This window comes from Pipistrellus hanaki (assembly GCF_964339955.1).
Source record: "Pipistrellus hanaki genome assembly, chromosome: 17".
Lineage (NCBI taxonomy): Eukaryota > Metazoa > Chordata > Mammalia > Chiroptera > Vespertilionidae > Pipistrellus > Pipistrellus hanaki.
The window spans coordinates 39,950,126-39,967,418 of record NC_140519.1 but is presented as its reverse complement, the minus strand read 5'-3'; the positions used below and the strand labels follow the sequence as shown (position 1 = coordinate 39,967,418).

The 17,293-nt window shown below is 35.9% G+C and overlaps 1 protein-coding gene across 4 annotated transcripts in view; it reads left to right on the top strand.

Annotated features, from left to right (window-relative positions):
* The window catches only part of UBR5 (ubiquitin protein ligase E3 component n-recognin 5), a 103,504-nt gene that overhangs the window by 32,496 nt on the left and 53,715 nt on the right, over positions 1–17,293 (top strand). For 3 of the 4 annotated variants that reach the window (XM_084864489.1, XM_084864491.1, XM_084864488.1), the window contains exons 2-13: positions 1,870–1,914; positions 2,267–2,348; positions 2,766–2,842; positions 3,587–3,706; positions 4,434–4,623; positions 4,770–4,929; positions 5,812–5,961; positions 7,837–8,048; positions 12,282–12,398; positions 12,480–12,590; positions 13,192–13,346; positions 14,387–14,504. In XM_084864489.1, coding sequence (XP_084720615.1) covers positions 1,870–1,914; positions 2,267–2,348; positions 2,766–2,842; positions 3,587–3,706; positions 4,434–4,623; positions 4,770–4,929; positions 5,812–5,961; positions 7,837–8,048; positions 12,282–12,398; positions 12,480–12,590; positions 13,192–13,346; positions 14,387–14,504 — 1,537 coding nt within the window. The remainder of the gene's footprint in view (positions 1–1,869; positions 1,915–2,266; positions 2,349–2,765; positions 2,843–3,586; positions 3,707–4,433; positions 4,624–4,769; positions 4,930–5,811; positions 5,962–7,836; positions 8,049–12,281; positions 12,399–12,479; positions 12,591–13,191; positions 13,347–14,386; positions 14,505–17,293) is intronic. The other variant, XM_084864490.1, reaches the window with a different exon arrangement.

Genomic DNA, 17,293 nt, shown 5'->3' with positions numbered 1-17,293 from the left:
CCCAAAGTTGCGCTAGGTCTTATTTTCAGGGGATGTATTATCTTTCCATGCGCTAGGTCTTATTTTTGGAGGATGTCTTATTTTCGGGGAAACACGGTACTTTTTGGAAAAGAAATTATGGCATCATTTGAACGTTACTCTTGCTTAGGTGTATGATTTGATATTGGCCAGATACTGTACACATTTTAATGTTTGAAAGATGTTCCTCAGCATTGAACAGAGAGTACAACTACCAGGAGAACGTAATGTTGAGGGATAACTGGCTGCACCTAGAATCTCTTACTAAAATAATTAGATGAATTGCCTATATATGATTTGTGGTGGCTTTTTAATCCTAAACTGGCTGAAGGTTTGATTTATTTATTTTAATTTTAATTTTTTAAAGAGTATTTTTATTGATATCAGAGAGGAAGGGAGGGGAAGAGAGATGGAAACATCAATGATGACAGAGAAACATTGATTAGCTGCCTCCTGCATGCCCCCTACTAGTGCCCCCTGCATGTGCCATGACCGGAATAGAATCCAGGACCCTTGGGTCCACAGACCTACACTTTTATCCGGCAAGGGCTATTTTGATCTGTTAGTACAAGTGATTGAAATTTGATTTCATGTACTGTCACTTTTTAAAGAGCAAAGTTTATGGAATTCCATATTGATTAACTGTCCTAATTTTTTTCCCTTTTTAAAATTGTCAGTTTATTTTTTAGATAATTATTTCTGAGACAAAGTTTGGGAAGACCAGGCAGTTGTTATTTTTTAACTTCATGGAATCAAACTCTTAAAATCTCTACATTTGTTTTCATCTTTATAAAATTACTTCTGTAGATTGTTAAGTATTTAAATTGGTATTACAGTATATTCAGATCTGTTTGAGAAGCAGCAATATAATAGATAATATGAATTAATATTTTTTAATGCAGCATTGAGATTTTTCTAAGAATATTTAATACTCTTAAAAATGGGAGGTGGTGTCTTTGTTTTATAGATATGGACATTGAGGTTTTAATTTGTACCATTTTTGTATCATAAAGCCCTTTTAGATGAAATTGAGTATGACAATTAATAACTGCTTAAGGCATAATGATGTGCCCTTAGGCTTATGTGCTTTTTCTGCCTCATTACATTAAATTCGTAATAGATTTGTGCTTCCCATGTTTTTCTATTTCATGATATACATGTACATTATTCAAGACTTTCTTGGCATATATAGCACAGTATTTAAAAATTGGCTTTCCATTGGATGCTAATTCAAGGACCAGCTCTACTGAGACATATTGTTTTATAAACTATAGAAGCCTCAGCTTCCTAAATGTGTAAAATGGAATTAACAATATTATTATTATTATTATTATTATTATTATTATTATTATTGAAATTGCTAATGGGATGGTAAGGGAAGAGGATTGCAGGATTGTGATTTTTTTTGCGGGGGCGTAAAATATAATATAAAAATACTAGAGGTCTGGTGCACAAATTTGTGCACTGGTGGGTTCCGGCCGCCTGCCCAAATAGGGGGCCCATCAGGCTGGGCTGGTGGGGGGTAGGGGCCATGGGCGGTTGGCCATCCCATCCCACCCCTGATTGGGGAGTTGGGGGCTGATCGGGCACCAGGCCAGCCAGGGATGGGGAGCCGACCAGGGCCTGGATTAGGCTGCTTAGCTGCTTCTGTGCGCCTCATAGCCACAGGTCAATTCTGATTGTTCTGGTTATTTCGCCGTTCTGGTCACTATTTCCTGATATAGCAAGCATTATGTGTACTACTGTTAAAAATCACCAAAATAATGGTATAAGTACCTATCAGAATAGAATTGTTTTGTTTACAAAGGATCTGTACATGTGCTTTATTCATGTTTTGTTTTGTTTTTAAAGGTTACGGGAAGTTTCAGAGAAACTGAACAAGTATAATTTAAACAGGTAAGAGCTGTAAAATACTAAAAATTTCCTGAAAAGAATGTTTCTTTATTAGGAAAATCAACTCATATTTAGGAAGCATCTATTTGGAATATTTTCATCTAATTCAACTTTTTGTGAGTTGGGTTCATTTGAATTACAGTTTCTGTTCATGCTGGCTTTTAAAAAAAATCTGGCATAACAAGGAATTGGAATTATAATGACTATGAGGATACAACTGTTAATTCTTTAGTTATTGCTTTAAAATGTGTAAATATTAGTTTTGAAAACAGTTTTTGCCAGTCTTTTTTTCTTTGCTTACTTGTATTTACCATTTACAAAGTAATTTTACTTATGTACTTTTTTTTATTCACAGCCATCCGCCTTTGAATGTATTGGAACAGGCTACTATTAAACAGTGTGTGGTGGGACCAAATCATGCTGCCTTTCTTCTTGAGGTAAATTGTTTATTCTAAGAGAGAAATGAAAATAAACAGTTAAAATACTGCTGTGCATCATTAGGTTTCTTTTTAACCAGGGAAAATATCAGTTTCTTGCAAGAGTTATTTCAGAGATCACCCAGTTCCATTTCCCTATTGTGTAAAATCTCTGGCCCAGATAAAGTAACATAATAGAGAAGTTCCTGATATCCAGTCATTTCAGTACCCTGATTCTGTTAGATTGAGATATTTCTTGATGATGTATGTAAAACACGTTTCCTCAGCTCAGGTGTTAGCACTTTCCGGAAGTGAGTTTATTTATTGTTTTCGGAATTGACAGTGGTAGGTACATGATCAGTCTGTTTGTTGAATAAATTCAAATTTTAACTCACATTTTTTTACTTTGGCAATTTCTTCTATTTTCTTTGCTTTTAGGATGGTAGAGTTTGCAGGATCGGTTTTTCAGTACAGCCAGACAGACTGGAATTGGGGAAACCTGATAATAATGACGGGTATGTCCTTTCTATATTTCTAAAGATATGTCCTTTCTATTTAATATTTAGCTCTTACAAGGTATTATTTTAAACCTGTGTTTTGATTTTAGCAGCCCTCTGTTTTAAAAAAAAGCATTGCAGAAAATGAGACACTTAAAATAGAGTGAAATGGTTACTTTGTAGTTTGATTTTAATTTTTATGCACTGCAGTGATTTGTAGCTAAAAGTACTAGCATTAAAATAACAGCAGAGTAGATGATCAAGAATAATGACATGTGTTTGGTAGGTTCCAAGTCAAATTTGCTCTTTGATCTAAATAACTTGTTAGATCATATTTTCTTTTTTTCCTTTTTCCTTTGTAATATTTTCAAATCAAATAACCCAACTTAAAAATGACAGGGTCTTTTAAATTTTGGTCTTTATAAGTAACAGCATACAGAAAAGGTTGCTGGACAATATACGATGAATTTCAATTGACTGCTTCTAAGGAAAGCATGATTACTTTAAGAAATCAAAAGGATAATTCATCTGTAGTTAAACTTTGAAAATGTTTCAACCAGTAAAGAACCCCAGATTGTTATGGGGCTGTAAGTTGTTGGATTTGCTCTTTGATGTGAAGTATGTTTTTAGTAGGATTAATCAGAATACATAGGCTGGTATTTTACTATAGGAAGTCCCAGGGTAATGAGGCCTGGAAATCCAGGCTTGTTCCCAGACAGTTTGGGACTGTTCTGTGATAGTTCTATCTCTTGTTTTTCCCAGGTCAAAGTTGAACAGCAACTCGGGGGCAGGGAGAACCTCAAGGCCCGGTAGGACAAGCGACTCCCCATGGTTTCTCTCAGGTTCCGAGACTCTGGGCAGGCTGGCGGGCAACACCCTGGGGTACGTTGTGGCTGGATGCTGGCATCCATTGGTCTGGGTCAGTGCTCTGAGTGCTTTCACTGTGCGTGTCTCGTCTTCAGTATCATTCAGTGATGGGATGAGGCAACTCTCCTGAACTCTACACTGGAGCTCATTGTACCTCATGATGAGCCACCATAATAAAAATAACTCACACAGGCTAGTTACAGTTAACCCAGGTTCTTGACCTTTTAAAAATGTAAAGTGTTCACATGTGTTTATAATGCCATTTATTATGTCAGTTTTATTAAACATTTCAGTGGTACCATCTTTGGTTTTGTGACTCATTCTTGGGTTAAAAAACTTAAGATTTTTTTCCTTTCTGGTATCCAAATCTTAGTTTTTTCTGAATTAATTTAGTGAAGTTTGAAATTCATGTAACTAAATCTTAAAGTCTTTAATAAAGTTATTTTTGCCTTTTTTAATAAAAAAATTGATGTATAATTGACATATAAATTCAGTTGTACAACATTTAACCTGTTTCCTAATGGCCCTACGCTTTTGGAATGGTAAATGAACATTTTGCTTTGACTTAAAGTCACCAGGTGCATTAGTCTCTAATAAGAGAGTCAGCCTATCCTTTGAAGCTTTGAAGGCAAGCTTTGACAGATAGCTGTATCTTAGCTTAAGAGAATGAAAAATGAGATCTGAAGTGATCTTTTCAGAATGAGTGTATAAAATGATAATTCTCTAAATTCTCCAATTTTAGAAGTCGCTGGAGTTCTGGAGTAGGTGGAAGTGGAGGAGGATCCTCTGGTAGGTCGTCAGCTGGAGCGCGAGATTCCCGTCGACAGACTCGAGTGATTCGGACAGGACGGGATCGAGGGTCTGGGCTTTTGGGCAGTCAGCCCCAGCCAGTTATTCCAGCTTCCGTCATCCCCGAAGAGCTGATTTCACAGGTATGGCCCTTGTAGAACACTTAACATGAGGATGAGGTTTAACTGAATATAGTGAGTTATAGTCATGACTCATATCATGAGTTGTGAAATACTGCTCTAGAAAGAATTTAATCAAAGGGGTATTAGAATAACACTTTTCATTTCAGGCCCAAGTTGTTTTACAAGGCAAATCCAGAAGTGTCATTATTCGGGAACTTCAGCGAACAAATCTTGATGTAAACCTTGCTGTAAATAATTTACTTAGCCGAGATGATGAAGATGGAGATGATGGGGATGACACAGCCAGCGAATCCTACTTGCCTGGAGGTTGGTGGATCACCATCATGATTTTTTCATCTCTGAAGGGAAAGGTTGTTTTTAAACTGTGGAATGGAATTTTAAAGTACAATGAGTATTCTGACTTTAATTTCCAAGGTGGTGGTAGATACTTCTCCCTGTAGTGGTATTTTTTTTTTTTTTTTTTTTTTTTTTTAAATCCTCACCTGAAGATAATTTCCAGAGAAAGAGGGCCGGGGGAGGGGAGAGACAGAGAGAGATGTGAGAGAAACACATCAATTAGTTGACTCCTGTACTCACCCTGACCAGGACCAGGGCCTGGGCCTGGGCCTGGGAGAAGCCTTCAACCAAGGTATGTGCCCTTGGCTGGAATCAACCCACTACCCTTCGGTACTCAGGCCAATGCTCTAACCACTGAGAAAACTGGCTAGGGCACTGTAGTGGTTAAAAAAAAAAATTTTTTTTTTTAATTACAAATTCTTTTTTAAGGAAAAATGGGGGAATGTCTTTGCTCAGTGTATCTGGTCCCAGTAAAGAAATGGATATATGTTCATGGCTTCATCACTGGCTGACAAATGGCTCTGGACTATTGTTTTTTGATGTCCTTATTACTGAATATGTCTAAACTGCATTTAAATTTTGACTATTATCTCTGTGATGTCACAAATATTTAAATAGAAATCTTATTTCTTATGATTATTAGTAGGTAGCACAAATAAGCAGACATGCAGTTGTTGTTCCTTAAAACATTTGTGAAGAATGTTCACTTTATTTCCTAGGTAGTGACTGCTATTTTTCTCACAGGTTATGTCAGTTTTCGATTTCAATCTGTTTTAATTTGCAGAGATCTTTCAATGATCTGCAGATGTTTTCTCTATATCTGCTTCATTTTTATTTGCTTCTGTTTTGTAGAGGATCTTATGTCCCTTCTTGATGCTGACATTCATTCTGCCCACCCAAGTGTCATTATTGATGCGGATGCCATGTTTTCTGAAGACATTAGTTATTTCGGTTACCCTTCATTTCGTCGCTCATCACTTTCCAGGCTAGGCTCATCTCGAGGTAATTTTACATTTCTTTCTTTGTGACTATTGGCTGGCTGTATGGAGAGCAAATGGTAAAATTTGCTGTATTTGTTAATATAACAGTAGAGGAAATAATTAAGTTTTTTTTTTTTTTTTGATGCTTTGGCATTAAAACTACTTATTTTTTATTTTGAAGAGCCACAATACTTTAGAGATGATTATATCTACATTGTGGAATATTCATCAAGGGTTACGACTGTATATTTAAATAGGATTATGGATTCTGAACTAAAAGCAGAATTCTACTTTATAGTGACATGCAGCATTCAGAAAACAAATCTCTTTAGTTTATTTGATTAAATTAAAGTGATTATTCTGTTAACTTTAAATCCTGGTTAAATGAAAGAGTGAAAAAACTTCTTATAAATATAGAAATGTTTGGTTTAATAAAATGCTATTTTAAGAAGGTATAACAGAGGTTAGAAAGTGATTTTGAAATCATCATACAAATATAAGACTTTGTCTATGTTGGTATAGATTTAGTTTGCATTTTAATTTTGTTAAGTCAATGTTTTTACTTTCCAGAATGTAAAACGGCTTGACTCAATAACAGTCAGCTATATAATTTATCAATCATTAATAAATTGAAGTTGCCATATTATATTAAGCTCTTGTTGCAAATATCTAGTACTTAAACCAATTTTAAAAGAACAAACCTATGATTTTTTAAACATACTAAATTTATTATACAATAGCTTTTAAAATTTTTTAAATGCATACTTAAATGTATCAAGTATTGAGTTTTAAAATATTCAGTACCTGCCGAGACCGGTTTGGCTCAATGGATAGAGCGTCGGCTTGGGGACTGAAGGGTCCCGGGTTCGATTCCGGTCAAGGGCATGTATGTACCTTGGTTGCGGGCATATCCCCAGTAGGGGGTGTGCAAGAGGCAGCTGATCGATGACTCTCTCTCATCGATGTTTCTAACCCTCTATCTTTCTCCCTTCCTCTCTGTACATAATCAATAAAATATATTTAAAAAAAAAATATTCGGTACCTAACACAACCTCTTGTAAATGTCTCCCTTTATGTTATTCTGTGTCATAGTAGGCACTACTTTTAGTTTGAACTATATGAAATGGCTGATTTTTGACTTGCATTGGTGGCAATTTTGTATGGCTCAAATTAATTTTGTTTTTAATGTTATCAAAAACTTGGAGCTGCAAAAACTGGTTATAGAGAATTTATAGCCAATTGTAGGGGGGACACTTTGTAAGAACTCTTTCTATAAGTATTCTTAAAAAAAAAAAAAAAAAAAAAAAAAAGCCTGTCTAGTTTCTTAAAATAACACTTATTTATTAAAATCCAGCCTATAAATTACTCTAAAGTAGGCCGTGGATTATGAAAAGTTTTTTAGTTAATATTAATAGATTTAATCATTTCAAGGTTTTTCCTGTATAGTTTTTGTTTTTGTTTTTTTTTTTTAATAATAGAAGACATTCTAACATACTTTTGGTTTATATATGTATCTAACATGTTGAAATTCTAATTTATGCTTATTTCTAATAAATAAATAAAAAGTTATGGTAAACATTTTTAATGAAAGCCCAAAATTTTAAATTCCTTTTAAAAAATCTGTAGCAGTTTAAAGTAAAGGAATTCTGCTATAAAAACATGTAGTTGCGATTCAGAAAAGTCTGCCTCTACAGAGTTCTTAAAAATACTAGTTTTATAATTTTTATACTTTCACTTGAAAGAGTTAATGTTTTGAATGTTGCATGTCAGGCTTATTAGAAATACATTTACATTAAACTTTTGTGAGTAGATAAACTGCTGTTAGTTGCATCCTGAAGGGTCTTTACTAGAGAGTGGCTTACTTTTATCCCACTGGTGTGACCCAATTGCATACCAGTTCTCCTTCTTCCCTTAGAGAGAGACTCTGAGCTGTTGCGTGAACGTGAGTCCGTTTTACGTTTACGTGAACGAAGGTGGCTTGACGGAGCCTCATTTGATAATGAAAGGGGCTCTACCAGCAAGGAAGGAGAGCCAAACTTGGATAAGAAAAATACACCTGTTCAAAGTCCAGTGTCTCTAGGAGAAGATTTGCAGTGGTGGCCGGATAAGGTATTTGGAAAAAATCCCTGCCTTTCCATTTAAATAGATTCCTGATAACCACTTTTCTACCCCCCTTCACTCCCCTGCCTGCCCCCCCGCCAAAAAAAAGGTTTCTATTTTAGATTTTTGTACTGTTACTAATCTCTCAATCTCTCACTCTCTCTCTCTCTCACACACACACACACATACACACACACACAGTGATATTTTTGTTTTATTTAAAAAATAAGTAGGTTTCTCAGTATCTAGAGCTGTGGCTGGCAAACTGCGGCTCGTGAACCACATGTGGCTCTTTTGGCCCCTTGAGTATGGCTTTTGCACAAAATACCACAGCCTGGGCGAGTCTATTTTGAAGATAGAAGAAATTTAATTTTAAAAAAATTTGGCTCTCAAAAGAAATTTCAATCTTTGTACTGCTGATATTTCACTCTGTTGTCTAATGAGTTTGCCGACCACTGCCCTAGAGCATTGGCCTGAGCACCAAAAGGTCTTTGGTTCAATTCCCGCTCAAGAGCATGTACCTGGGTTGCACACATGGAAATAACCAATCATTGACTCTCTCACATTGATGTTTCTCTCTTTCTCCTTCCCTTCCTCTCTCCATTCCATTCTCTCCAAAATATCAATGGAAAAAATACCCTGGGGTGAGGATTAAAAGAGAAAATAATAATAATAATAATTAAAAATAAATATATATATATATATATATATATATATATATATATATATATATATATATCTAACATGTTGAAATTTATTTGGCATTACATGAGTAGTATTAGTGAGCTGTGTTTCAGTGGTGCAATATTTTTTCTACTTGATGAAGTAAATCAGAGAAATCAGAATGGTAATTTCAGATAATACATTAGCCTTCTGTTTTAGGACTTTTTTTCTGGTGATAATTATACCAGTAACTGATGGTATATCTCTAATAAGATTTGTTTTGTAATGTCACGTGGACGCCCATTTTTGCAGGGCATGTTTGTGATCATGTGGATACAAGCATGCATGTGAGGGCAAGATCAGGATCTGTGTTTCTCTGACTAGTTAGCTGTCCCTGGATGGCAGTGAATTCAGCAGCCTCTGCTCTACATGCCGTGGGAGACAAACAGGCTGGACAGGAATGCACTGGGAGAGTTCTGCTCTGCAGCTGGAGAAGTACAGTGTGCAGGCATCTAGAAAGCTGCCAGGATTTGTTAAGATGACTTGAACCTTGAAGGGTCCACCACTGCCACTAGTGATGCACTCTGTTTATGGTGTGTGGGCTTCATTGTCTTTAGGGATGGGTGATTCATCTTCACAGGGTCCTGTAGGAAGCCGTAGGTTTTCACTTGTTTTGGGGTGTTTGTTCTTATTTCCAGAAATAGTAGGGTAGAAAATTTTCATAAGTAGAAATAAAAAAAGATAAGAATTTTAAGGTTAAACTCTAGCAGATAAGAAGTTTTTGATAAGGACTTCTTTTCTTTCTTTGAAGTTGAATTGGAAATATTAAAGGAAAATATTATCTATTTTTCATAGTTATTATGAGTCTTGACATAGTTCATTTTTCTTCTTCTGTATTCAGCTCATGTAGAAAACTTGAATGCAAGAAGGAGCATGAATTTTAATCAGTCTCTTTATAAGTAAAAGGTTATTCTGGTTTCCTTGGCAGCTAACAGATTTTCCCTGAGTTGAATTCATTTACTTATTTCCATAAAACTAGAAATTTCCAAAGTTTTAACTTTCACTTCGTATGCTAGAAGGTGGTGTAAACCCCGGGCTTTCTTTTTGTTTGTATGGTACATTGTGTTTCCTGTTTCTCTTGCCTGGATCATATTAGAGCTGTGTCTGCATATTGGCAAGGAGTCATAGGAGACTCATAATCTCATTTTAACAGTGCCATCGCATGCATATTAGCCCAAGCTGCTTTATCATTTATTATTTTTGATTAATGAAAGTATTTTGAAGAGTACAAGTTTAGCAAACTTTTCCTCTGGCCATTGTACCCATTGTTAAATTTAGCCAGTGATTTGCCTTTACTGGTAGCCATGTTTTCAGGCACAACTTGTTTTCAGAGATAGTTACTAAGTATCATGAAATCCTGATACTGCAACAGACCTTACTTAGTATATTTCCTGTTTTGTTAAGACATTGACTAGAGGAGGAATAGCATAATGTGAAATAAGATGTAGCTTAGCTATACTTTATTATTAAACACCTAATTTAAAATAGTCAAAAAGATCCAAGTCAGACCAATAGAAAGTAGTTACCTATAAATAGGAAAGAGAAGAGGTTCCAGAACTGATGATGGTTTGAATAGAAGTTTAAAGAGAAGGTGGAATGATTAAATGCATGGGCACTGATACAGCTGTTGTAGGTGCTGTTATGGCTGTTGGCAAAACTGATAACGTGAAACATGCCAAGTGATCATTCACTTTACTGAGAGTAGCATTGAAGGAGAGACCAGCATGGGTGGTGGTTGGCGTTACAAGAGAGGGTTGTATCCAGTGTGTGTGTTATCTTTAAATAGGGGAGAAGGACACTTTTTTCCTGGGATGGGGTGCTTTTTCATTAAATGAACCTAGAAGTGGGAATGCTCGGGAAGCTCGTGTTATCTGGGGAAGCAGGAGATGAAGTCAGGGGAGCAGGTAATGGTGGTTGACTTGGACAGATCACTTGCTTGTGCTGGGCCCTGTGCTGTGTACTTTATATGTTACTTTACTTGGTCTTTACCCTCCCCATCTCCATATGTGTTATTAACACACTCATTTTAGAGGTGAAGAAATGGGTTCAGAGAAACGGCATTAAGTTACCTGAAGTCATGTGTTTAGTAAGTGCTGGGTCCCAGTTGGACCTACTTGGTCTGATTGTATCGTTCTTTGAACCAAGGGGTGAGAAGGAAGTGTGGTGGGAAATGTTAAGCTTTTATGCAGCAGCCATGGAGAGTCGATATGACTTTCAGATCCCCTTGGGGAAGGGAAGAGAGGAATTGCTAACTTGGTCTCTCCCACTGTGCCTTGAAAGTGGGGCTGACGGGTACTGGTAAACTAGAAGGTGAAAATCAGTATTTTTTTTACAACTCTGAGTCATAACCTGTTACTATTACATTTAAAATCTTGGCAGAATTCACAGGCTTTTAGCTGAGCACTATAACCCATCTGACCAAATAAGGTTGGAATTCGACAGAAAACCATAAAGACACCATTAGTTTAGCATACCTTAGAGACAGAATTCCAAAGAAAGTAGTGTATAGACCAGTAGCAAGAAGTACAAGTTAAAAATATGTTTTTGGCAAGTTTGGGTGAGATTTCTGGGTAGCTTCATGACTCTGATCATATTGGTCTTATGTTTAAGAAATTATCACTGAGCCCTAGCTGGTTTGGCTCAGTGGATAGAGTGCCACAATTGTGGACCAAAGGGTTCCAGGTTCAATTCCGGTCAAAGGCATTTACTTCACAGTTGCAGACTCCTTCCTGGCTTGAGTCCTAGTCGGGGTGTGTGCAGGAGGCAACCAATGGATTTGTTTCTCTCATATCAGTGTTTCTCTCTGTCTTTCCCTCTTTCACTCTTTATAAAAATCAATGGAAAAATATCCTTGGTTGAGAATTAACAAATAAAAAGAAATTATCATTGATATTGTTTGTTTATATTTATTGTCCAAGCTTTGTATAATTTAATTGCATTCCAACTCATTGCATGAACATCACCTTAAAACTAAACAAACTTTTACCTTAAAAAACCAACACGACATTTGTTTTAGCAGTTTGGAAAAGCCTACAGAGAGGGAAACTTAATACTCAACTTCCCCTGCTTCACCTTCTACGTGCACTGTTCTAAGAACTGCGGATACAGTAGTAAACAATACAAGGCTTATATTCCATTGAGATAGAGCATAAACGAGTTAATATAATATAAATTGTGAAATGCTATGAAGGAAAAAGAAGGCAGAGTAAGGAGATAAAATATGTGAGTGGTGGTTTTATAGATTGTGTGGTCAGAGAGGTCTCATCTGAGCAGATTGATTGAGGAGAGGGAACGAGTCACACGAGAAACAAGAAGGACCCGGGTGGGTTCCGGGAAGAAGGCCAGTGTGACTGGAGGGAGGGAGCTGGGGCCATACAGAGGGCCTTGCAGGCTGTGCTGAAGAATTTCATATCTGTGGTTTATGTGTTCACATAATTCAGGTTTTGTGTAATATTGTATCCAAACCATTAGGTTTGGCAACTGTTACATTTATTGCATTGTGATATTTTTTCTTTATAGGACGGGACAAAATTCATCTGTATTGGGGCTCTATATTCTGAGCTTTTGGCTGTGAGCAGTAAAGGAGAACTTTATCAGTGGAAGTGGAGTGAATTGGAGCCTTACAGAAATGCACAGGTATTTTATATTAAATCTTTCATTGACTAGCTCTGCATATCAACATACAAAATGGTGATCATTTTTCTTATGCTTTTAAAGAATCCTTCACTGCATCATCCACGAGCAACATTTTTGGGGCTAACCAATGAAAGGATAGTTCTCCTGTCTGCAAATAGCATAAGAGCAACTGTAGCTACAGAAAATAACAAGGTATGAAACACTGCATTGATTGATGAACATTTTATACTCATTTTCTTGATTGTCTTCTCCCTTTTCCTTTTGTCTTTCTAAGTAGATCACACATACAAAGTGTTTCAGCCTCAGGAGAGTAATCCAGTATAGTCTTTTTTGTTGTGTGTTTATCTCTGTATTATAATTTAACTCTAGAGGTAGCTTCCTATTTTAAGGAAAGGAAAAAATATTCAAGGTAAATGCTGACAAAAAGAGATATGATAAGCATTGTAACTTGAGATTATATTATAGATTGAGAAAGTATGAATATTATGCCTCAGATTATCAGTTTGGCTTTAAAAGAGACATTAAATTATTTTTAAAATGGTTGGAGCAAGTGTTTACTTTTAATTAATACCTTACATGGCTTTAGACTTTGACTTATTTGTATGAAGAAAGTAGTTTACTTTCTAAGTCTTACTAAGAACCTTTACTGAATTACGTATTTTAATTTTTTTTCCCGCATTTAGCACAAAACTGAAATTTCAGAATTCCAGCCTATAGAGTATAAAGTTTTAACCACAGTTCTTTTGAAAAGGTTACTTGTTTTTATTTAAACCTTTACTATTTTATTCTTTAGGTTGCTACATGGGTAGATGAAACTTTAAGTTCTGTGGCTTCTAAATTAGAGCACACTGCACAGACTTACTCTGAACTTCAAGGGGAACGGATAGTTTCGTTACATTGCTGTGCCCTCTATACCTGTGCCCAGCTGGAGAACAATTTATACTGGTGGTGAGTATCATCGGGAGGGGGACTCAGCGAATGAGCTAGTGCTTTATGTGCATAAATAGGTGCTTTGGGTAGTGGAATACCAACATGAGAAGGTCAGCAAAAGATAATGCTTTTAGGGGGGGAAGTTTCACTTCGCAGCAAAGTAACATTAAAAATACCTTAAAAGAGACGCTTATGAAAATAATGCATACTCAGTGCATTAGAAACTTTGTAAAAATATAACGCAGTAACAAAAATTACCTACAATCCTACACCTCAAAGATACAACTACTATTAACATTTAGTGGTATTTTAGTCGTTCTTTCCTATACGTAAATGTGTACTTATTTTACATAATTGAAAGCATAGGTTATAGGGTACTTTCTAATTCAACAGTGTTACTTAAAATGTAAGTTTAAGGGTTATTAAAAGTATTTCAATTTATGAATATTATATACCTTAGTTACCCTTTCACTATTCAAAGAAACTTTTAAATGTATTCTCTCGTGTTTTAAGGCACTAGTAAGTTTGCATTGGCAGAAATAATATATAAGAATATAATAAAATATAAACTGATGAATTTTTGGTAAATTCTAATGAAGGTTTTTTTTTTTTTTTGTTTTTTTTTAAATATATTTTATTGATTTTGTACAGAGAGGAAGGGGGAGAGATAGAGAGCTAGAAACAACGATGAGAGAGAGTCATCGATCAGCTGCCTCTTGCACACCCCCCACTGGGGATCTGCCCGCAACCAAGGTACATGCCCTTGACCGGAATCGAACCCGGGACCCTTCAGTCCCCAAGCCGACGCTCTATCCATTGAGCCAAACCGGTCCCGGCTCTAATGAAGGTTTTAATAAAAATGGATCCAGTTATGTTTTAAACCTATGAACAAGAATGAGTTGAACATGTTAATATTAAGAATGAGTTGAACATGTTAATATTTTGAAGCAAAAATATTGGAGAAGGAATATGAATGCCTAAATAATATGTATAATTTCAGATTTGTTTAATGTTTTTTTGGGGTCCTTTTTTGACCAATTCATGCTTTGTCTTTCCAGGGGTGTAGTCCCTTTCAGTCAAAGGAAGAAAATGTTAGAGAAAGCTAGAGCAAAAAATAAAAAGCCCAAATCTAGTGCTGGTATTTCTTCAATGCCTAACATCACTGTTGGCACCCAGGTAAGGGATTAGAACTAACCCTGTCCTAAGGGACGTTATTTCTCTTCAAAATCACTTTCTACCCTGTAAGTAATTCCCCTCTAAATTGAATGTCATTTAAAGGGCCAGGTTCCAGTAGCATGTATGTGGCACATCATTCTTTTTTCAGTAGTCGAGTAACATACAGAGTCTGCTCCAATGTCAGGAGGTTTCCCCATGGGTCAGGGTTCCCACACTTGTCTGGTTTTCACAGTCATTTGGTACTTAGATGCCGAGTCTGGAGCCTCTTACTGGAAATTTTCCTTCAGTTTGTCTGGTGATGGGGCACAGGAAGGAAGTACTGTATTTAACACACATTCCAGGTGAATCTTAATGATAAAGCCTTCAAAACATGCTGCTCTCTGGGGACATTGTCAAGGGAGGCTGGAGGCTTCGTCAGATTACCCAGGGTTCTACCAGTTTCTGTTTCTTGACTCAGATGGTTTAAGACTCCTGCAGATATCTTATGGAAGATGCTTTTTCTAATACCGCAACCTTTCCAGGAGTCTGTAGAATCTTTCTCCACTTGCATACCTGTGTGAGGTTGAACTGTATTCCCATATTTACTCAAAGTCATATCACAGCAGAAGCAGACATGGGATTCCAGCCGTCTTCTATTAAATCAGACATTAAGAGACTTGCAAACATGCAAACAATGCCACTTTTCTTGCTGATTCTTTGAAAATGTGGGTTTTTGTTTTTGTTTTATCATAAAAATGGTTTATATTAACACAGGATTTATTACTGTTAAGTGAATATTTAAAATTTTCTCAGTATTAATTATTTACATATTAAAAACCAACTATATGATCCACATGAAAGATTTTTAGGTTCTCAGTGATGTTTAATAGGAAAGAGTTTGAGTGCTAGTGTTACCATGATTCATTAGACTTTCATAGAAGTAACTTCAGGTTAAAACTTGGCATTTATATTCATTATAGTAAGTACTGTAGTGAATGTTTAAGGACTTTATAATCCCTAACACTTAGACAAACAGTGGATTCTATTACATAATGTGGAACAAATTTCCTCATCTGACATTTTCAATTCAGTTTTTCTCTCTCTACCATATTATTTATATCCTCTGAGTCTTAAAAGTTGTCATCATTTTCACTGTTACTTTTCTCTAAAACAGCTGAAATGGAGCTGTTCTTTTTGTTTGTGGCTATTTTTTGTCTTACTCATGGTTGTCTTGTTCTGATCCTTTGTTGGCCTTCCAACTAGGAAGTTTCCAGCAATTACGCACTGTTTTGACTGTGACTGTACAGCCTTCAGGGTTTATGTCAGTTGCTTTGGACAGCTCTTTCTCTTCTTGGAACTCCCCTTCTTCTAGTTAGTTCAAATACTGCTCGCTGATGTTCTCCAAGTTCCCTGTTCTCTGGACTCACAATTGCCTTATTACCATGTAGGATGACAGTACTATGGACAGGGAGGGCTGAACAAATACTTTAGAGATATACTGAAGAAAAGCTAAACAAAATAGTATGGCACTAAATTGCTGAAAGATAGCAACACGTTAACATATTTGGTGTAGAACTAAGTTTGTGTTTTGAACCTACAAAAAAAACAATGGAGGTTTAAGACAGTCACAGCCACAGAACGAGTGTTCATGTGTTAACATCAGAAAAAATTATTGATCACTTAGGGTTTTTAACTGCACTTGCACTCACAGGTCATAATTGTTGAGAGAAATGTACAGGCATACCTCCTTTTATTGTGCTTTGCAGATATTGTGTTTTTTACAAATTGAATGTTTATGGCAACTCTGCATCAAGCCATCTTATCAGCATCTTTTTTCCAACAGGCTCAGATGATGGTTAGCATTTGAGCAATAAAATATTTTTAACTTAAGGTACATAATTTTTTTTTAGACATAATGATATTGCATACCTAATAGATTACATTATAGTATAGACAACTTTTATATGCACTGGAAACAAAAAAATTTGTGAGACTAGCTTTATTGTGATATTAATGTTATTGCAGTGCTTTGGAACAGAACCCACAATACATCTGAGGTGGGCTTGTATTTTCACTGTATATCTTGTTAGATGCTGGACCCTGGATATGTAACTCCTGGCTTTAAGGTGCATTTATTTTTATTATAAGGCTTTCATACATAACTTCTAATATGTCTCGCCACATTTCTTCTTCAGTTACAGCCTTCAGGCTTTAAACTTTCTATTACTCTTTTCTGAAAATTTGTGGATGAAACTTCCCTTTAAGTCACAGCAAAGCAGGACATATATTTTTCAAGAAGCTAGCTATTAAGAACCATTCATTAGAGATCATAGAACTACTTGGTGACATATAACTGTTCTTTGATAGTACTGTGACTCTATGCCATTGTTTCCACTTCTCATATTTATCAAATGTTTAGCTTCTTCTGTGTCACTAAGTATAAATCACCAAAAAATAGGATCTTTATATATGCCACTGTCAAGTACAACATAATCATTAGTTATTGGATAATTGAACAGAACATCAGTAAGATTGTACTATTAGAGAAATAGAGATTTCCAGAAATGATAGTTATATCTTTTTTTGGTGCTAGCATTAGTGTGTTTGACAGTGCCACCTTGCAGGTTATTGGTTTCAGGATGTTCTCTGGCAGTGAAAAATCTATAGATTGTTCTTAAATTGAACTATAGATTATTCTATAAATAGATTGTTCTATAGATTGAACTCCACTAAATGCTTACACTAATGTCTGTGCACTCTTACATTATCCCAGGAAGCTTCTGGCTGTAAAAAACAAGTTTTCCGTGGGA